General features: G+C 43.1%; 1 protein-coding gene and 1 pseudogene across 22 annotated transcripts in view; both read right to left on the bottom strand.

The window, feature by feature from the left end:
• The window catches only part of LOC115568595 (protocadherin alpha-C2-like), a 195,076-nt gene that overhangs the window by 83,179 nt on the left and 89,502 nt on the right, over positions 1 to 22,395 (bottom strand). The window contains exons 1-2 of one of the 22 annotated variants that reach the window (XM_030396018.1): positions 6,277 to 6,504; positions 509 to 2,842 (exon numbers count right to left, since the gene is read on the bottom strand). The exons of 15 other annotated variants lie outside the window; for them this stretch is intronic. In XM_030396018.1, coding sequence (XP_030251878.1) covers positions 509 to 2,842; positions 6,277 to 6,321 — 2,379 coding nt within the window. In that variant the 5' untranslated portion in view covers positions 6,322 to 6,504. Of the gene's footprint in view, positions 1 to 508; positions 3,020 to 3,942; positions 6,505 to 7,411; positions 9,965 to 10,673; positions 13,218 to 17,187; positions 19,709 to 22,395 lie in introns of those variants that run through there. 6 more of the 22 variants (XM_030396012.1, XM_030396014.1, XM_030396013.1 and 3 more) reach the window with 6 other exon arrangements.
• Positions 13,847 to 16,521, bottom strand: LOC115568631 (protocadherin alpha-8-like; annotated as a pseudogene).

Below are 22,395 nucleotides of genomic sequence, written 5' to 3'. Positions count from 1 at the left end.
TCTGGCAGAAAAAGAAGTGCCTCGGAATGAAATTATCAAGCCAGTTCAAAATCGGCGTCTATTGTAACAATCGGATGGACAAAAAGCAGACAAACAGCGAAATCTGATCCGCCATTTGATTTATGGAACATAATTTGCACCCAAACCAATTCAATGTATTACTTGCCATGTAGAAATTAAATAGTACAACACCAACAGGATGGTCTTGTTGGGTTAGGCTCGTTCCCGTCTACAGCACCATGGACAGCGACTACTACATTGAAGACACTGTTTTAGGCCTGCAAGTGTAGATGATTACAGGCGCAAAGCTTCACCATTTTTTAAAAGATTCAGTCGGATCACTCGAGGAAATCAGTTTACACAACAACTGAGCACATACAGTGAGATATGACTAAATAAGAAAGGGGAAACTATATGAATGACAAATACATGAATGGTAAACAAAGCCAGCATTTAGTAACACTCAGTCATCTTGATTTGTAGACCATTGCAAATGAGCTGATCTTACCTTCTCCTTGTTGGGTAAAGTCTGAGTTCTGGTAAAAGTGTCTCCGCTGTTTATACTGATCAGTTCCGCGTCCACAGGCGGAAACGGTGCGGGGAATACCACTACGTCACTCTTGAGCGTGTCTGAGCTGAAACACACGTCATACTGCTGAGTAGATTTGGAGTAAGACCAGCTCCCGTCAGGGTGGGTGGTGATCATGGGGGCTCCGTACCTACTGAAATCTCTGTCTGTCCTGTAGCATTTGACAGCTAATAAACTGATGAGACTGAGCAGAAAGATGACTGACACCGACACAATGGCGATCAGCAGATACAGGTTCAAATCAGAGAAGCTCTCCTCCTTTATGGGCACATGTCTGAACTGAGTCTGGATGTCAGCCATGCTTTCGACCACCACCACATCAATAGTCACAGTAGCTGACAGGGAGGGTTCTCCGTTATCAGAGACCAACACCACCAAGGGGTGAGTTTTCAGGTCATTGTCACTCATTCTCCTCTTAGTCCTGATCTCTCCGGTGCTGGTTCCGATCCGGAACAGGTTGTTTCCTTTGGGCTCAGACAGTTGATAAGACAGCAGCGCATTGTATCCAGAGTCTGCGTCTACAGCCCTGATCTTTGCCACAAAGTATCCCGCTTCAGCAGAATAGGGGATGCTCTCACTGTTAACGGAGCCGTGCTCAGAATAGGGCGCGAGAATTGTTGGATTATTGTCATTTTCATCGAGTATTAAAACGTTCACAGTCACGTTGCTGCTGAGCGGAGGAACACCAGAGTCTGTGGCCTGAACTTTAAACTGAAACGTTTTTAACTCCTCGAAGTTAAAAGACTGCAGGCTGACTATATCTCCTGTCTCTGAGTTGATGTTTATCATTGTAGAAAACGGTAATGTGTTCGTGTTACTTTGTAAAAATGAATATCTCACCTGACTGTTCTGGTCAACGTCAGCATCAGTCGCTGTTACAGTTTTAATAATTGCTCCCACTGGACTGTTCTCCTTCACATATACATTGATTATGTTTTCTGTGAACAGAGGTGCGTTATCATTCACATCAGACACGTGCACATGAATAACGCTCGTGCTGGACAGTGGGGGGCTGCCCTCATCAGTAGCAGTGATGCTGATGTTGTACTGAGACGCGCTCTCTCTGTCTAGAGGACCGTCCACCACCAACGAATAGTAATTCTTATAATTTGACTCTAATTTAAAAGGGACGTTGTTGGAAATTTTACAGTTCACCTTCCCGTTTTTACCTCCGTCTTTATCAAGTACTGAAACAAGTGCGATGGCGGTGCCAATGGACGCATCTTCTTTAACTGCATTTAGTAGTGACGTCACAGAAATTTCAGGGGCATTGTCATTAACGTCTAAAACCTCAATCAATAATTTGGCGTGTGAGGTCATCGGGGAGGACGCTCCATCACTGGCTTGTACTCGAATTTCAAAAGCATTATTTTCTTCAAAGTCGACATTTTTTTTATTTGTTACTGTTCCAGTTTTTTCATCTATGTCAAACAGATCAGTTTGTTTCCCTCGGCCTACTTCACTGAACGAATATAACACTTGTCCGTTTTGTCCTGCATCTAAATCAGTAGCATTTAGTGTTATTATCGATGTTCCCATCTTAACATTTTCATACACAGTGGCTTTGTACAGCTTTTGACTAAATACAGGAGCGTTATCATTTATGTCCAAGACGTTAACTATAACCACCATAGTGCCAGATTTAGCAGGTGTTCCTCCGTCAATAGCAGTTAATATGAGTCGAATCACAGACTGCTTTTCCCTGTCCAAAACTTTCTGAAGCACTAATTCGACAGCTACCCTCTCCCCTTTATGTGATTCGAGAGAGAAATGTTCATTCTGACTCAGCTTGTAGGTGTTTACAGTATTTTTACCTACGTCTGCATCGTCAGCAGGATGCAGAGGAAACCTTGCCCCTGCTACTGTATTTTCAGTAATATTGATGAACTGTGACGTTCTTAGAAATGACGGGGAATTATCATTGACATCTAAGATTGTAATTTCAATCCGGTACAGTTTCAGTGGGTTATTGATAACTGCTTCTACACTGAGCGAACATTTGAGCTCATCTCCGCAGAGCTCCTCTCGATCTATTCTCTCATTAACGTACAGGACACCAGTCTTCAGGTTTACCTCGAAATATTTTCTCTTTGATCCAGCAACGATCTGAAACATGCGGGACTCCAAATCCTGGACATTGATGCTCAGATCTTTAGCGATATTTCCGACAACAGTCCCCAGATTGACCTCCTCTGAGACGGAGTAAGAGAGCTGTCCAGACACCGCTTCCCAGTAACAATCCAGCAGCACGACCAAGAGATATATCCACACAGAGCTCGTCCTGCTCGGAAAATGCATTATTCCACACGTCGGAAGAGCATGAAGGCAAAACCGGGCAATACGGCAAGACAACCCAAGATCGAGATCAAGAACGAAAATTTAATACAAATATTTCCGCATTTTCACGACCAACGAGACAGCCGTGCTTTGTCGTCCGACCTCTCTTTGTAACAAAGCCCACAGAAACATCATCCACTGAATCTGGGAGGAGCCCCGAGCCACCGAAGAGACCGTCTAAATGTGGTGGTCTACGGCGTCCCCACGTGGACATAATCTATAGGTACACTCAACATCAAAAATACTGACATTGGAAAGTGGAAAACATACTCAATTCTCTTTCAACGTGAAGCAATTGCAACAGTAAAAAGGTGAAATAAAACGCAATAAAGTTTAGTCCACTGATTAAGAGAACAACTCTGTGATGTAATGTTAATAATATCAATTACAGCCTCTTTTAGAAATAAACGTAATGCTCAAACAAAAGCCTTACAGACTGGCAGTGAGTTGACATCAAGAAACACTCACTGACTTTTATTTATCTAAAGGAAGTTGACTCTTAAAATTATATCAACCGAGCTTCCTAATGGAAATGTTGTGAAATCTGAACCACATTATAAGTTGTTAATGCCAAAGATATGTGTAATTGTATTTCAAAACACTCTGCACTTCGATTACATTTTCTTTTGCAACATGGTCTTGGAATGGCAGGTTATTTAATAACAAAAGTTGTGTTCAGCACCACGGATAGCGACAAACACGAGACTGCAAATCTGCAGCCAAAGGGACAAACCCAACTGAAACTTACTGAACAGCAAGCTAACAGTCTACAATATCAAACCACAAACTCAGTGACATTAATTACTTTTACGTGACATCATATCCTTCTGAATTCAAAAGAACAGTCAATTTCATTCTGGTTTCTTGTATTCTGAACAGGACTTGTAAGACTCTTTTTTAATAATAATGTAAACAATACTGCAGCATTGCGTAACTCATTATCTTATCTAGCACAAAGTGCAATGGAACATTTAACTATTCTCTACTATGAGTATTGAATGCAAATACGTTCTTACCTTTTCTTTGTTGGGTAAAGTCTGAGTTCTTGTAAAAGTGTCTCCGCTGTTTATACTGATCAGTTCCGCATCTACAGGCGGAAACGGTGCGGGGAAAACCACTACGTCACTCTTGAGCGTGTCTGAGCTGAAACACACGTCATACTGCTGAGTAGATTTGGAGTAAGACCAGCTCCCGTCAGGGTGGGTTGTGATCATGGGGGCTCCGTACCTGCTGAAACTGCCGTCTGTCCTGTGGCATTTGACAGCTATTAAACTGATGAGAGTGAGCAGAAAGATGACTGACACCGACACAATGGCGATCAGCAGATACAGGTTCAAATCAGAGAAGCTCTCCTCCTTTATGGGCACATGTCTGAACTGAGTCTGGATGTCAGCTGTGCTTTCAACCACCACCACATCAATAGACACAGTAGCTGACAGGGAGGGTTCTCCGTTATCAGAGACCAACACCACCAAGGGGTGAGTTTTCAGGTCATTGTCACTCATTCTCCTCTTAGTCCTGATCTCTCCGGTGCTGGTTCCGATCCGGAAGAGGTTGTTTCCTTTGGGCTCAGACAGGTGATAAGACAGCAGCGCATTGTATCCAGAGTCTGCGTCTACAGCCCTGATCTTTGCCACAAAGTATCCCGCTTCAGCAGAATAGGGGATGCTCTCACTGTTAACGGAGCCGTGCTCAGAATAGGGCGCGAGAATTGTTGGATTATTGTCATTTTCATCGAGTATTAAAACGTTCACAGTCACGTTGCTGCTGAGCGGAGGAACACCAGAGTCTGTGGCCTGAACTTTAAATTGAAACGTTTTTAGCTCCTCGAAGTTAAAAGACTGCAGGCTGACTATATCTCCAGTCTCTGAGTTGATGTTTATCATTGTAGAAAACGGTAATGTGTTCGTGTTACTTTGTAAAAATGAATATCTCACCTGACTGTTCTGGTCAACGTCAGCATCAGTTGCTGTTACAGTTTTAATAATTGCTCCCACTGGACTGTTCTCCTTCACATATACATTGATTATGTTTTCTGTGAACAGAGGTACGTTATCATTCACATCAGACACGTGTACATTAATGACGCTCGTGCTGGACAGTGGGGGGCTGCCCTCATCAGTAGCAGTGATGCTGATGTTGTACTGAGACGCGCTCTCTCTGTCAAGAGGACCGTCCACCACCAAGGAATAGTAATTCTTATAATTTGACTCTAATTTAAAAGGGACGTTGTTGGAAATTTTACAGTTCACCATCCCGTTTTTACCTCCGTCTTTGTCAAGTACTGAAACAAGTGCAATGGCGGTGCCAATGGAGGCATCCTCTTTAACCGCATTCAGTAGTGACGTCACCGAAATTTCAGGGGCATTGTCATTGACGTCTAAAACTTCAATCAATAATTTCGCGTGTGAGGTGAGAGGAGATGAAGCTCCATCACTGGCTTGTACTCTGATCTCAAAAGCATTATTTTCTTCAAAGTCGATATTTTTTTTATTTGTCACAGTTCCAGTTTTTTCATCTATGTCAAACAGATCAGTTTGTTTCCCTCGGCCTGCTTTACTAAATGAATAAAACACTTGTCCATTTTGTCCTGCATCTAAATCAGTAGCATTTAGAGTTATTATTGCTGTTCCAATCTTGGCGTTCTCATGGACACTGGCTTTGTACAGAGTTTGACTGAATACAGGAGCGTTATCATTATTGTCCAAGACGTTAACTATAACCACCATAGTGCCTGATTTAGCAGGTGTTCCTCCGTCAATAGCAGTTAATGTGAGTCGAATCACAGACTGTTTTTCTCTGTCTAAAACTTTGTGAAGCACTAATTCAGGAGTAACACTCTCTCCTTTGTGTGTAGCGAGAGAGAAGTATTCATTCTGGCTCAGTTTGTAGGTATTTACACTATTTCTACCGACGTCTGCATCGTCTGCAGGATGCAGAGGAAATTTAGCCCCAGCTGCCGTGTTCTCACTAATGTCGATTATCTCTGACGTGCTAAGAAATGAAGGGGAATTGTCATTCACATCTAGGATTATAATTTCAATCCGGTACAGTTTCAGTGGGTTATTGATAACTGCTTCTACACTGAGCGAACATTTGGGCTCATCTCCGCAGAGCTCCTCTCTATCTATTCTCTCATTAACGTACAGGACACCAGTCTTCATGTTTACCTCGAAATATTTTCTCTTTGATCCAGCAACGATCTGAAACATACGGGACTCCAAATCCTGGGCATTGATGTTCAGATCTTTAGCGATGTTTCCGACAACAGTCCCCAGATTCACCTCCTCTGAGACGGAGTAAGAGAGCTGCCCAGACACCGCTTCCCAGTAACAATCCAGCAGCACGACCAAGAGATATATCCACACAGAGCTCGTCCTGTTCGGTAAATGCATTATTCCAGGCGTTGAAAAAAGGCATAGAGACACAATCGGCCAATAACGTCAGTCAAAAAGCGAAATTAAACATGATAGCAAAGTACGCGAAATTATTTCTTCTGCACATTTATACCACAACAAGAAAATGGTCGTAGCACCGTTCTCGCTCGTCCACTGAGTCTCTTTGTTTCAATCGCCAGAGAAACATCATCATCCTCTGAATCTGGGAGGAGCCCCGAGCCTCCACATAGGAAGTTCAAATGTGATGGTCTACAATGTCCTCATGTGGACAATTGGAAGTACTACATCCAGCATCAACACATAACAATATTAGCAGGACCCTTTCATTCTTAATTTCCCAATGAGCATTCAGTCAAGCAGTTCTATATTTCAAAAAGTCAGTCAGCATAACAGTCGGTGTTATTATACTGATTCTAAAAGTCAGTCTTTTATGTCTTCTGGTATTTGAAAAAAAGAAAGACCTATTTTAATAACAGAGTGACAAATTGAAGAGTCAGCATGTTGTGGGTATAAGACAGTACTGAAAATATCCACACTATGGGAAGATTGCTCAAGTTAATATTTTCAATAAAATCAGATACAAAAAATAAATTTAAGACAGAAACCATGAGCAAAGTCAAGCGAGAGTCTTAAATAACATTGCTGATAAAAGACACAATATATTGTACCTGTATTGTTAGATGATATTTCCAAGGATATGAATCAATGTGTAAAATTCTAACCGACAAGGTGGCTAACTCTATACAATTAAACATAGTATTTTCTTGTCAATGAGTGCATTGTAGTTTCTGTCACCTGGTTAAAACAACCCACTACCAGAAATGTGCGTTCAGAACCATGGATAGCGAACTACACAATGAATAACAAATCTGTGGCAACTAAGAACAGTAATCCTTCCACATATTTACAACAACCTTAAATCAAAAACACCGAAGTTATTGAAAATGTGTGTTCTAACTGCAACTCAAAGGTTCGTTTTCTAGTCACTAGCATGGAACAAAGCTCAATGAAATGTCAAAGTAAAACCCGATTCTGGATTTACGTGAAGTAGTGACGTGCATAGGTACGTAATACATCATGATCTTACCTTTTCTTTATTGGGTAAAGTCTGAGTTCTGGTAAAAGTGTCTCCCCCGTTTATACTGATGAGTTCCGCGTCTGCAGGCGGAAACGGTGCGGGGAAAACTACTACGTCACTCTTGAGCGTGTCTGAGCTGAAACACACGTCATACTGCTGAGTAGATTTGGAGTAAGACCAGCTCCCGTCAGGGTGGGTGGTGATCATGGGGGCTCCGTACCTGCTGAAATCGCCGTCTGTCCTGTGGCATTTGACAGCTATTAAACTGATGAGACTGAGCAGAAAGATGACCGACACCGACACAATGGCGATCAGCAGATACAGGTTCAAATCAGAGAAGCTCTCCTCCTTTATGGGCACATGTTTGAACTGAGTCTGGATGTCAGCAATGCTTTCGACCACCACCACATCAATAGACACAGTAGCTGACAGGGAGGGCTCTCCGTTATCAGAGACCAACACCACCAAGGGGTGAGTTTTCAGGTCATTGTCACTCATTCTCCTCTTAGTTCTGATCTCTCCGGTGCTGGTTCCGATCCGGAACAGGTTGTTTCCTTTTGGCTCAGACAGGTGATAAGACATCAGCGCATTGTATCCAGAGTCTGCGTCTACAGCCCTGATCTTTGCCACAAAGTATCCCGCTTCAGCAGAATAGGGGATGCTCTCACTGTTGACGGAGCCGTGCTCAGAATAGGGCGCGAGGATTGTTGGATTATTGTCATTTTCATCGAGTATTAAAACGTTCACGGTGACGTTGCTTCTGAGCGGAGGAACACCAGAGTCTGTGGCCTGAACTTTAAACTGAAACGTTTTTAGCTCCTCGAAGTTAAAAGACTGCAGACTGACTATATCTCCAGTCTCTGAGTTGATGTTTATCATTGTAGAAAACGGTAATGTGTTCGTGTTACTTTGTAAAAATGAATATCTCACCTGACCGTTTTGATTGATATCAGCATCTGTGGCAGTCACAGATTTAATAACTGCTCCTACTGGACTGTTCTCCTTCACATAAACATTAATGAGCGGCTCTGAGAAACGAGGCGGGTTATCATTGACATCAGAAACATGAACAGTCACTGTGCTGGTGCTGGAGAGAGGCGGAGTCCCTTCATCAGTTGCTACGATAGTGACATTGTAATCTGCTGTAGTTTCTCTGTCTAGTGGACCATTAACTACCAACGAATAATAGTTTTTATAGTTTGTTTCTAACTTAAAGGGGGCGTCATTTGTAATAACAGCCTTTACAGCCCCGTTTTTCCCTCCATCTTTATCCAGTACAGAGACAAGTGCAATAGCAGTACCTACTTCTGCGTCCTCCTTCACTGTGTTTAGGAGTGACGTCACAGTGATCTCGGGAGCGTTGTCGTTTAGGTCCACCACCTCTACCAGCACTTTACAATGAGCAGACATCGGAGGCTGCCCTTTGTCACTGGCCTGTGCACGAATCTCAAAAGCAGGATTTTCTTCAAAGTCGATATTGCCTTTGACTAAAATCGCACCTGTTTTAGAATCAATTTGGAACAAGTCTAAAATACGATCCTGGCCTTTTTGCCTTAATGAATACTCTATTTCACTATTTAAACCCTCATCAGCGTCTGTTGCATTCAGTCTGATCACAGTAGTTCCTATCGGCAAGTTTTCAGAAATTTGAATTTTGTACAAAGGACTACTGAAAACAGGATGGTTATCGTTATTGTCCAAAACGTTGATGATAATTTGTGAGGTTCCTGATCTGGATGGATTTCCTCCATCTACTGCAGTCAGTGTGAGCTTAATAACGGATTCATGCTCGCGGTCTAAAGATTTCTTCAGTACTAACTCTGCAGACACACTGTCTCCTGCTTTGTGTATTTCTAAAGAGAAATAGTCATTATTGTTGAGCTTGTAGGTATTAACACCGTTTCTGCCTACATCCAAATCCGATGCCTCTGTCAGTCCAAATTTCACTCCCGGTAAAGTATTTTCTGCAATATCAAGTGTTTGCAGCTGCTCAGAGAAGACAGGTGCATTATCATTTATATCGAGTATATTAATCTCCAAACGGTAAAGCTTCAGTGGATTGTTGATCACGGCCTCCACACTGACGGTACATTTTGCAGCCTTCGCACAAAGCTCCTCACGGTCTATTCTTTCATTCACATAAAGAACACCCGTCTTCAGATTTACATCGAAATATTTTCTATTTGATCCGCTAACGATCTGAAACATGCGAGACTCTAAATCCTGGATATTAAGATTTAGATCCTTGGCGATATTTCCAACAGAAGTCCCCGGGTTTACCTCCTCTGATACGGAATACGAGAGCTGTCCAGACACCGCTTCCCAACAATAGTTCAGCAGCACGGCCACGAGATATATCCGAACCAGCCTCGATCTTCTTGAGAAATGCATAATTATATCCAACCCGATAAAGGCATGAATCTCAGTCCATCCTCCCGTCACTCAGTCATATTCAAAGTAAAGTATACGAGTCCATTTTCTTTTATTTTTATGAGCCAGCTGGAAAATGTCTTTCGCCCTCTTCTCTCTCGCTCTGCGTCTCTTTGTAACAAAGCCGAGAGAAACATCATCATCCTCATCCTGTGTTTCTGGGAGGAGTCTTGTGCCTCCTGAAATAACGTTCAGATGTCATGGTCTACAGTGTCCCCGTGTGGACATGTACCATAAGTGCAAACAATCTCAGACAACAACAGTGGACTGACCAACCCTCTGCGAAAACTGACTAATTTCATACTAACTTGAATAAATGTGTTCAACTTTGTCAACCGGTCATAACAAAATGCCTTGTAGTTTTCTCTGATTATCCTTCCCTTTTGTTTCCTAACGTTTGCCTTGTTTTTTTAAACCATACCAATGGAGACTCACCTGTTACTGATGTGCTGTACACATATTGTTTATGCTCCCTATTTCCCAAAAGAAAAAGAAAAAAAAAAGCAAAGAAATTGAAGGCCATGAAATAGGCGAAGATAAGTCAAACGTCTTATCTAAATGTGATAAAACGTGTTTTGCGTCTAATGCCAGAAAGTTGTCATTAATTCCAAATATATGTAGCAGGAAATGACGCTTTAAACCATTTTTTCCGGGTTGCACTCTCCGGCCGATACACAAAACAGTGTGGTACTCATTTCAGAACCATGGTCAGCGACATACAACTTCAAATACTTTAATTATTCTGGTTTATAACACTATATATTCCAACATCAAGCCAACAAACACATGAAAACACTGCTGAAATGTGTCCAAAAGTAAGTCTTACTCATAGTTATCTTACCTTCTCTTTGTTGGGTAAAGTTTGAGTTCTTGTAAAAGTGTCTCCGCTGTTTATACTGATCAGTTCCGCATCTGCAGGCGGAAACGGTGCGGGGAAAACCACTACGTCACTCTTGAGCGTGTCTGAGCTGAAACACACGTCATACTGCTGAGTAGATTTGGAGTAAGACCAGCTCCCGTCAGGGTGGGTGGTGATCATGGGGGCTCCGTACCTGCTGAAATTGCCGTCTGTCCTGTGGCATTTGACAGCTATTAAACTGATGAGACTGAGCAGAAAGATGACCGACACCGACACAATGGCGATCAGCAGGTACAGGTTCAAATCAGAGAAGCTCTCCTCCTTTATGGGCACATGTCTGAACTGAGTCTGGATGTCAGCCGTGCTTTCGACCACCACTACATCAATAGTCACAGTAGCTGACAGGGAGGGTTCTCCGTTATCAGAAACCAACACCACCAAGGGGTGAGTTTTCAGGTCATTGTCACTCATTCTCCTCTTAGTCCTGATCTCTCCGGTGCTGGTTCCGACTCGGAACAGGTTGTTTCCTTTGGGCTCGGACAGGTGATAAGACAGCAGCGCATTGTATCCAGAGTCTGCGTCTACAGCCCTGATCTTTGCCACAAAGTATCCCGCTTCAGCAGAATAGGGGATGCTCTCACTGTTAACGGAGCCGTGCTCAGAATAGGGCGCGAGAATTGTTGGATTATTGTCATTTTCATCGAGTATTAAAACGTTCACAGTCACGTTGCTGCTGAGCGGAGGAACACCAGAGTCTGTGGCCTGAACTTTAAATTGAAACGTTTTTGTCTCCTCAAAGTTAAAAGACTGCAGACTGACTATATCTCCAGTCTCTGAGTTGATGTTTATCATTGTAGAAAACGGTAATGTGTTCGTGTTACTTTGTAAAAATGAATATCTCACCTGACCGTTTTGATTGATATCAGCATCTGTTGCAGTCACAGTTTTAATAACTGCTCCTACTGGACTGTTCTCCTTCACATAAACATTAATGAGCGGCTCTGAGAAACGAGGCGGGTTATCATTGACATCAGAAACATGAACAGTCACTGTGCTGGTGCTGGAGAGAGGCGGAGTCCCTTCATCAGTTGCTACGATAGTGACATTGTAATCTGCTGTAGTTTCTCTGTTTAGTGGACCATTAACTACCAACGAATAATAGTTTTTATAGTTTGTGTCTAATTTAAAGGGGGCATCACTTGTAATAACAGCCTTTACAGCCCCGTTTTTCCCTCCATCTTTATCCAGAACAGAGACAAATGCAATAGCAGTACCTACTTCTGCGTCCTCCTTCACTGTGTTTAGCAGTGACGTCACAGCGATCTCGGGACTGTTGTCATTTAGGTCCACCATCTCTACCAGCACTTTACAATGAGCAGACATCGGAGGCTGCCCTTTGTCACTGGCCTGTGCGTGAATCTCAAACGCAGGATGTTCTTCGTAGTCAATCTTGCCTTTGACTAAAATCGCACCTGTTTTAGAATCAATTTGAAACAAGTCTAAAATACGATCCTGGCCTTTTTTTCTTAAAGAATACTCTATTTCACTATTTACACCCTCATCAGCGTCAGTTGCATTCAGTATGATCACAGTAGATCCTGTCGGCAAGTTTTCAGAAATTTGAATTTTATACAAAGGTCTACTGAAAACAGGATGGTTATCGTTTATATCCAACACGTTGATAATAATTTGCGAGGTTCCTGATCTGGATGGATTTCCTCCATCTACTGCAGTCAGTGTGAGCTTAATAACAGATTCATGCTCGCGGTCTAAAGATTTCTTCAGTACTAACTCTGCAGACACACTGTCTCCTGCTTTGTGTATTTCTAAAGAGAAATAGTCATTATTGTTGAGCTTGTAGGTATTAACACCGTTTCTGCCTACATCCAAATCCGATGCCTCTATCAGTCCAAATTTCACTCCCGGTAAAGTATTTTCTGCAATATCAAGTGTTTGCAGCTGCTCAGAGAAAACAGGTGCATTATCATTTATATCGAGTATATTAATCTCTAAACGGTAAAGCTTCAGTGGATTGTTGATCACGGCCTCCACACTGACGGTACATTTTGCAGCCTTCGCACAAAGCTCCTCACGGTCTATTCTTTCATTCACATAAAGAACACCCGTCTTCAGATTTACATCGAAATATTTTCTATTTGATCCGCTAACGATGTGAAACATGCGAGACTCTAAATCCTGGATATTAAGATTTAGATCCTTGGCGATATTTCCAACAGAAGTCCCCGGGTTTACCTCCTCTGATACGGAATACGAGAGCTGTCCAGACACCGCTTCCCAACAATAGTTCAGCAGCACGGCCACGAGATATATCCGAACCAGCCTCGATCTTCTTGAGAAATGCATAATTATATCCAACCCGATAAAGGCATGAATCTCAGTCCAACCTCCCGTCACGCAGTCATATTCAAAGTAAAGTATACGAGTCCAGTTTCTTTCATTTTTATGAGCCAGTTGGAAAATGTCTTTCGCCCTCCTCTCTCTCGCTCTGCGTCTCTTTGTAACAAAGCCGAGAGAAACATCATCATCCTCGTCCTATGTTTCTGGGAGGAGTCTTGTGTCTCCTGAAATAACGTTCAGATGTCATGGTCTACAGTGTCCCCGTGTGGACATGTGCCATAAGTGCATACAACCTCAGACAACCCTCTGCGAAAACTGACCAATTTCATACTAACTTGAATAAATGTTCAACCGGTCATAACAAAATGCCATGTAGTTTTCTCTGATTATCCTTTCCATTTGTTTTCTAACGTTTGCCTTGTTTTTTAAACCATACCAATGGACACTCACCTGTTACTGATGTGCTGTACACATATTGTTAATGCTCCCTATTTCCCAAAAGAAAAAGAAAAAGAAAAAGAAAGCAAAGAAATTGAAGGCCATGAAATTGGCGAGGATAAGTCAAACGTCTTATCTAAATGTGATAAAACGTTTTTTTGTGTCTAATGCCAGAAAATTGTCATTATTCCAAATTTCATGTAGCAGGAAATGACGCTTTAAACCATTTTTTCCGTGTTGCACTCTCCGGCTGATACACAAAACAGTGTGGTACTCATTTCAGAACCATAGTCAGCGACATACACCTTCAGATACTTTAATTATTGTGGTTTATATCACTATATATTCCAACATCAAGCCAACAAACACATGAAAACACTGCTGAAATGTGTCCAAAAGTAAGTCTTAGTCATAGTTATCTTACCTTCTCTTTGTTGGGTAAAGTCTGAGTTCTGGTAAAAGTGTCTCCGCTGTTTATACTGATCAGTTCTGCATCTACAGGCGGAAACGGTGCGGGGAAAACCACTACGTCACTCTTCAGCGTGTCTGAGCTGAAACACACGTCATACTGCTGAGTAGATTTGGAGTAAGACCAGCTCCCGTCAGGGTGGGTGGTGATCATGGGGGCTCCGTACCTGCTGAAATTGCCGTCTGTCCTGTGGCATTTGACAGCTATTAAACTGATGAGACTGAGCAGAAAGATGACCGACACCGACACAATGGCGATCAGCAGATACAGGTTCAAATCAGAGAAGCTCTCCTCCTTTATGGGCACATGTCTGAACTGAGTCTGGATGTCAGCCGTGCTTTCGACCACCACCACATCAATAGTCACAGTAGCTGACAGGGAGGGTTCTCCGTTATCAGAGACCAACACCACCAAGGGGTGAGTTTTCAGGTCATTGTCACTCATTCTCCTCTTAGTCCTGACTTCTCCGGTGCTGGTTCCGATCCGGAACAGGTTGTTTCCTTTTGGCTCAGACAGGTGATAAGACAGCAGCGCATTGTATCCAGAGTCTGCGTCTACAGCCCTGATCTTTGCCACAAAGTATCCCGCTTCAGCAGAATAGGGGATGCTCTCACTGTTAACGGAGCCGTGCTCAGAATAGGGCGCGAGAATTGTTGGATTATTGTCATTTTCATCGAGTATTAAAACGTTCACAGTCACGTTGCTGCTGAGCGGAGGAACACCAGAGTCTGTGGCCTGAACTTTAAACTGAAACGTTTTTAGCTCCTCGAAGTTAAAAGACTGCAGACTGACTATATCTCCTGTCTCTGAGTTGATGTTTATCATTGTAGAAAACGGTAATGTGTTCGTGTTACTTTGTAAAAATGAATATCTCACCTGACCGTTTTGATTGATATCAGCATCAGTTGCAGTCACAGTTTTAATAACTGCTCCTACTGGACTGTTCTCCTTCACATAAACATTAATGAGCGGCTCTGAGAAACGAGGCGGGTTATCATTGACATCAGAAACATGAACAGTCACTGTGCTGGTGCTGGAGAGAGGCGGAGTCCCTTCATCAGTTGCTACGATAGTGACATTGTAATCTGCTGTAGCTTCTCTGTCAAGTGGACCATTAACTACCAACGAATAATAGTTTTTATAGTTTGTTTCTAATTTAAAGGGGGCATCATTTGTTATAACAGCCTTTACAGCCCCGTTTTTCCCTCCATCTTTATCCAGTACAGAGACAAGTGCAATAGCAGTACCTACTTCTGCATCCTCCTTCACTGTGTTTAGTAGTGACGTCACAGTGATCTCAGGAGCGTTGTCGTTTAGGTCCACCACCTCTACCAGCACCTTGCAATCAGCAGACATCGGAGGCTGCCCTTTGTCACTAGCCTGTGCGTGAATCTCAAAGGCAGGATGTTCTTCGTAATCAATCTTTCCTTTGACTAAAATCGCACCCGTTTTAGAATCAATCTCAAATACCTCGATAACATGATCCTGTCCTTTACTTCTCAATGAATATTCTATTTCACCATTCAATCCGTCGTCAGAGTCTGTTGCATTCAGCACTATAACAGTTTTACCTACTGGTAAATTCTCAAATATACGTGCCTTGTACAAAGAACTGCTGAAAACCGGGGCGTTGTCGTTAATGTCTAAAATACTAATAATAATCTGAGAAGTCCCTGACTTGGGTGGATTTCCGCCGTCTACAGCAGTTACTGTGAGTGTCACAGTATGTTGTTTTTCTCGGTCTAAAGCTTTTTGAAGCAGGAGCTGTGCAGACACACTCTCTCCTGCTTTGTGAACGTCTAAAGAAAAATAATCATTCGGACTTAGTTTGTACGTACTCACACTATTCTTACCAACATCGAGATCTGACGCTCCGATAAATCCAAATTTCCCCCCTGGCACTGTACTTTCAGCGATTTTAAGAGACTGCAGATTCTCTGAGAAATACGGTGCATTATCATTTATATCAAGTATATTAATCTCTAAACGGTAAAGCTTCAGTGGATTGTTGATCACGGCCTCCACACTGACGGTACATTTTGCAGCCTTCGCACAAAGCTCCTCACGGTCTATTCTTTCATTCACATAAAGAACACCCGTCTTTAGATTTACATCGAAATATTTCCTCTTTGATCCGCTAACGATCTGAAACATACGTGCCTCCAAGTCGTGAACATTAAGATTTAGATCTTTGGCGAGATTTCCAACAGAAGTCCCCGGGTTTACCTCCTCTGACACGGAGTAAGAGAGCTGTCCCAGATACCGCTTCTAAACTGCAATCCAAAAGAACAACGATCATATACATCCAAAAAGGGCTCCATATCCTCTGCTTCGACATGTTGTTATCCAACGTGAACAGAGCATATAGATTCCAGTCTCCAAAAATACCGAAGCAGTCTCCTTCCTCGTTATGGGCTAACAGACAAAGTGATGGTCGTATAACCCATTCTTGCTCTGCGTCTCTTTGTCACAAAGCCCCGAGAAGCATCATCATCCTCTCTATCTGGGAGGAGCCTGAAGCAACCGAGAGAGCATCGAAATGTGATGGTCTACAATGTCCCCGTGTGGCCATTTTTAACAATTACATTCACTACCAAAAACAGATAGACCACCTACATTCTGCTGAACGTTCAGATCGACATACAGCTAACAAGAAGTCACACAACACAGGACACCCGACGCGATCCAACTGCCTCATTTACATATCAGCAGAAAAGTAAGATACAAATAAAAAATGAACATTACTGCCTTCTCTGTTTGTCTTTGGTCTAGAAATGAGGGTAGTCAAATGAACAAGAGACACTCTTGATATATGTTGTACGTTATGTATTAATTAAAATATGTAATGGTAAGAAAGCTCCAGTGAATATGCCGGGTACCATCAGGACAACAACCTGTGAACTATTTCAGGTAAATTAAAAGTCTGGAATCAGTTTTGCTCCCTCTAGACTGCACACAACACACTGTGCGCTTATTTCAGCACCATGGAGAACGACACACTGCAGAGCTGTGAGAGGAACGAATGAGAGGCTTATTTTATGTTAACTCCTGTTGTCAATAGTTGATTTACTATACATATTTGAAAACACACTTACAAATACAATAAAGTATGTAATTTTATACATAATTCAATGTAGAAGACCAAAGAACACGGAGGGAAATGATCTCAGCCGCTGCCTCCCAAAAATCACACACTGAGTCATACATTTTGCTTTTCTAAAGTTGTCTTACCTTTTCCTTGTTCGGTAAAGTCTGAGTTCTGGTAAAAGTGTCTCCTCCGTTAATACTGATCAGTTCCCCATCTACGGGCGGAAACGGTGCGGGGAAAACTACTACGTCACTCTTGAGCGTGTCTGAGCTGAAACACACGTCATACTGCTGAGTAGATTTGGAGTAAGACCAGCTCCCGTCAGGGTGGGTGGTGATCATGGGGGCTCCGTACCTGCTGAAATTGCCGTCTGTCCTGTGGCATTTGACGGCTATTAAACTGATGAGACTGAGCAGAAAGATGACCGACACCGACACAATGGCGATCAGCAGATACAGGTTCAAGTCAGAGAAGCTCTCCTCCTTTATGGGCACACGTCTGAACTGAGTCTGGATGACAGCCGTGCTTTCGACCACCACCACATCAATAGTCACAGTAGCCGACAGGGAGGGCTCTCCGTTATCAGAGACCAACACCACCAAGGGGTGAGTTTTCAGGTCATTGTCACTCATTCTCCTCTTAGTCCTGATCTCTCCGGTGCTGGTTCCGATCCGGAAGAGGTTGTTTCCTTTGGGCTCAGACAGGTGATAAGACAGCAGCGCATTGTATCCAGAGTCTGCGTCTACAGCCCTGATCTTTGCCACAAAGTATCCCGCTTCAGCAGAATAGGGGATGCTCTCACTGTTAACTGAGCCGTGCTCAGAATAGGGCGCGAGAATTGTTGGATTATTGTCATTTTCATCGAGTATTAAAACGTTCACAGTCACGTTGCTGCTGAGCGGAGGAACACCAGAGTCTGTGGCCTGAACTTTAAACTGAAACGTTTTTAACTCCTCGAAGTTAAAAGACTGCAGACTGATTATATCTCCAGTCTCTGAGTTGATGTTTATCATTGTAGAAAACGGTAATGTGTTCGTGTTACTTTGTAAAAACGAATATCTCACCTGACTGTTCTGGTCAACGTCAGCATCAATCGCAGTCACCGTTTTAATAACTGCCCCTACTGGACTGTTCTCCTTCACATAAACATTAATCTGGGGCTCTGGGAACAGAGGAGCGTTATCATTAACGTCTGACACGTGTATTGACAGCACACTAGTGCTCGAGAGTGACGGGGTTCCTTTATCGGTGGCCTCTATAGTGACGTTGTAGTTAGAAACTTTCTCTCTGTCCAGCGGCCCGTCAACTAACAAAGAAAAGTAATTTTTGTAGTTCGGCTCGAGTTTGAAGGGGGCGTCATTCTTAATTTGAATTTTCACATCGCCGTTTTTCCCACCGTCCTTATCGAGGACTGACACTAGAGCGACCACGGTGCCTACAGCAGCGTCCTCTTTCACCGTGCCATGTAGGGACGTCACGGTGATCTCAGGAGCGTTATCGTTTAGGTCCACCACCTCCACCAGCACTTTACAATGAGCAGACATCGGAGGCTGCCCTTTGTCGCTGGCCTCTACACGTATCTCAAACGCTTTTCGCTCTTCAAAGTCTATATTGCCTTTGACTTTGATGACACCTGTTTGACTTTCAATTTCAAAGATGTCGAGAACGTGATCTTGATCTTTGCTCCTCAGCGAATACACAATCTCGCTGTTCAGGCCCTCGTCCGCATCGGTGGCGTTCACAGCCATCACTACCGTGCCCACCGGCGTGTTTTCGGGAATTTTTGTCCTATACAACGTTTCACTGAATATCGGGATGTTGTCATTGTTGTCTAAAACATTAACAACGAGCTGTGAGGTGCCTGATTTAGGAGGGCTCCCTCCGTCGACAGCAGTCAGAGTCATGGTGATCACAGGCTGCTTCTCTCGGTCTAAAGCTTTCTGCAACACGAGCTCAGCAGACACGCTGTCACCTGCTTTGTGCACTGCCAAAGAGAAATGCTCATTTTGGCTTAATTTGTATGTACTGACTCCGTTTCTCCCCACATCTGCATCAGCTGCTTCAGATAATGCAAATTTCACTCCTGGTAGAGTACTCTCTGCGATAAACAGATTTTGCAGTTTGGTAGTGAACAACGGGGCATTGTCATTTACATCTAAAACGTCTACATCAATGCGATACAGCTTCAGCGGGTTATTTATCACGGCTTCTACACTTACTGAGCATTTGAGTTCCTCCGCGCAGAGCTCCTCTCTGTCTATCCTCTCACTGACATAAAGAACACCAGTCTTTAGATTTACCTCGAAAAATGTCCTCTTCGATCCAGAAACAATTTGAAACAAACGGTGCTCCAAGTCCTGTGCATTGAGGTTGAGGTCTTTGGCGATATTTCCAACAGGAGTCCCCGGGTTTACCTCCTCTGACACGGAATATGAGAGCTGCCCAGCCACCGCTTCCCAATAACACTCCAGAAGAAAAAGCCCTAGATAAATCCCGAAATAGCTCCATCTACGAGGTGAAGACATGTTTACATCCGGTATGAACAAAGCATGGATTTGACTCCCAGTCACAGTCAGGTATTTTGTAAATATGGAAGCTCTGAGACGCTTTGAATGAGTGGAAATGCTGTTCGTTCCACCGTCCTCTCTTTATAACAAAGACTGAGAAAATGTCCCAGTCGCCTGAAAACAGGAGGGGCCTAGTTTTATCAGAGAGCAGCGCAGTCTCTGATGGATCAACAGCGGCGCCAAGTGGGGATACAGGGGACATGCAGGCAGCGGGGGCAATTTAGTGCACCCGCCCCTTCAGCAGTCATTACCTCGCTTGAGAAAGTATTGATAATCATATGTCAAACTTCACTGAGAGAGCTGAACAGCGCATTTCAGCACCACGGACAGCACACCAGAGCTTGTCTTTACTGTAATCTCACTCCACCACCTTCCACCCCACTCCTTCCCCATGTATTGCATATATGCATGCAGAATTTAGGCAGCTATTTGCTTATTTGTGTTCACTATGTTTAAAGTCATAATTGGTGATGTGTGACGTAGGGCTTTCCATTGCGATCAGAAAAGTATTGGAGGCCATTTCTGACTTGCAACCTGTTCTTGAAAAGTTAAGGCTCTCAGTTACGATTCATGTGTTGTTTTTTTTCTGTACTATTGAATGACCATATATTTTTTATAAATAATGATCTCAGACAAAACAAACTGTGTGTTTTTTATAAATGCAATAGAACGCTGCCCAAATATTTAGAGATAAATGAAACATTTACTTCCCCTTGCTCCCACATCACTCCCTAATCCTTTCTTGTCATTGTCAGACTTGAGGGCAATAAATGAAGTTAATTGGACCCTATTGTTCCACAGCTCAGAACAGAGAGGGAGCATCCGTGTGCTACGGTGCATTTCGGTGTATTTCACTATTCCTCCACGTTTCCACAGAGACAGTAGTCATGAGCTTATGAACATTCCCTCGTTTGTAATCCCAGGATTAAGCGCTGGATTCAGAAACTCCTGTCCTATTTCCATTCTGGAGGAAACATGATTTGATTTGAAAATATTAATAACCATCACACACTGAGCCGCAGTCATCCGTTAGCCCCAAAATGCAATATTAATAATAGCTCGTAAAGATTGACCTGTGTGCTCAATTTCCCTAATGTATGGCAAGAGACAATGGTATGCACTGTTTACAAGGGCACTGTATGTCTGTAAATAACCTACAAGTGCATCCTACTGAATCAAACACACACGCAGAGACCACCTGGCCCATCAGACCCAGACGGACCATGATGAAATTCAGTGATTCATAGTTTATTTGTAGGTCACTGTCTACACGGCGACAACCTTACAGTACTTCAGTCTGGATTATCTTTGTCATAAAATCATCATGACGCAGATGGACCTCTGACGCTACAGTTTATTCAGCACTGTCAAGAGAATGTATCTTTTATGAAAGCTTTAATCTTATCGGGGATCCTGCTTTGTGGCCTGCTGACACTGTGACCTTATTTTGTAGGTTAAATGCACAAGCCACTGAAATGTGTAATCACAGTCACGCTCCAAGAAATAATAAGCCAAGTTATGATACTGTCTGCAATTACAATCCACAAGTAAACCATGTGGAGGAAAAGCTGATTGTGTCACGGAGAAATGAAAGATGCTTGACACACACATCCCCTCCTCCAATGTCAGATACGGCTCCTCTGGGAAGCATCTGCAGAGGGGGTCAGCCATTCTATAAATAGCTCTGTATGCAGCAAACACACACACACGCACACACACACACACACACGACGCAGACAGTACCATGTGTGCCTCTTTGATTGATAACTTTTAGTTGATTAAACCGACTCTCATAAAGACAGTATATCACTTTTTATTTATGAACTGTGAATGCATTGATGAAAGTCACATTTCCCGAGGTTATGATAATTGGTTTGCTGAATAATTAATAGCAAACAAATAGTGGTTTAGAAAAAATACACAGGATTTGCTCCCCGAACACAGCTGTGCATAATGAATCTAGTGGTTAAATACATGTGTGCCCTCCGTCTGTGGTTTACCAATCCCGTGATGAAGTTCAAGGAGAAGCAGAAGGAGAGCACCAGAGCAGTGTGATCAAAGGGGCAGAGGGAGCAGGGAGTGGTAGGTGAAGGGAGGGGAGGGGAAGGGAAGGGAAGGGAAGGGAGGGGGTGGCAGGGGCGGAAGCAGTCATCAGCAGTGTTTTAGGCGGATATACTGCATTATTAAAGGGCTACCACCACATATAGTCACCAAATTAGCTGCTATTCCTGCCTATCCTCCTCATGATTTTATGATATCTCTTTGTATGTCAGCCATTGGTTGTGTGTATGTGTGTGTCTGTGTGTCTGTGTGTGTGAGCTTGTGAACAAGTGTGTGCGTTATATGGGTGTGTACTGTACCGTTCATCTGTGTGTGAGTAGATGGGGGATGGGTGCTAGCTGAACATGCTCCAAGGCGAGTCTCCCTCTCTCCTTCTGTACAGCTCTCTTGTCTCCATAGCAACGCCTTCTCAGGCACTGACATGATGCATGTGTGCACAAACACACACACACACACACACACACATGCATACATACATACATACATACATACACACCATCACTAATGTAGAAGCCTATGGGTTTATTTTTCAAAAGGCATGGGATAACATAGAAAGTAGAACACTGGATTTTGTCAGCCACTTTCCCATTTTTGTCTGCGAGTGTTCACTTTCACACAGCCTTTTCATCTCACTGAACCAATCAGATCACATCGCTGTGACAGGCACAAAGCACACACACTCACACACACACACACACACACACACACCCACACAAACTCACC

This window comes from Sparus aurata, chromosome 18, assembly GCF_900880675.1.
Source record: "Sparus aurata chromosome 18, fSpaAur1.1, whole genome shotgun sequence".
In the NCBI taxonomy this organism is placed as follows: Eukaryota; Metazoa; Chordata; class Actinopteri; order Spariformes; family Sparidae; genus Sparus; species Sparus aurata.
This window is presented reverse-complemented; position numbering and strand designations above follow the sequence as displayed.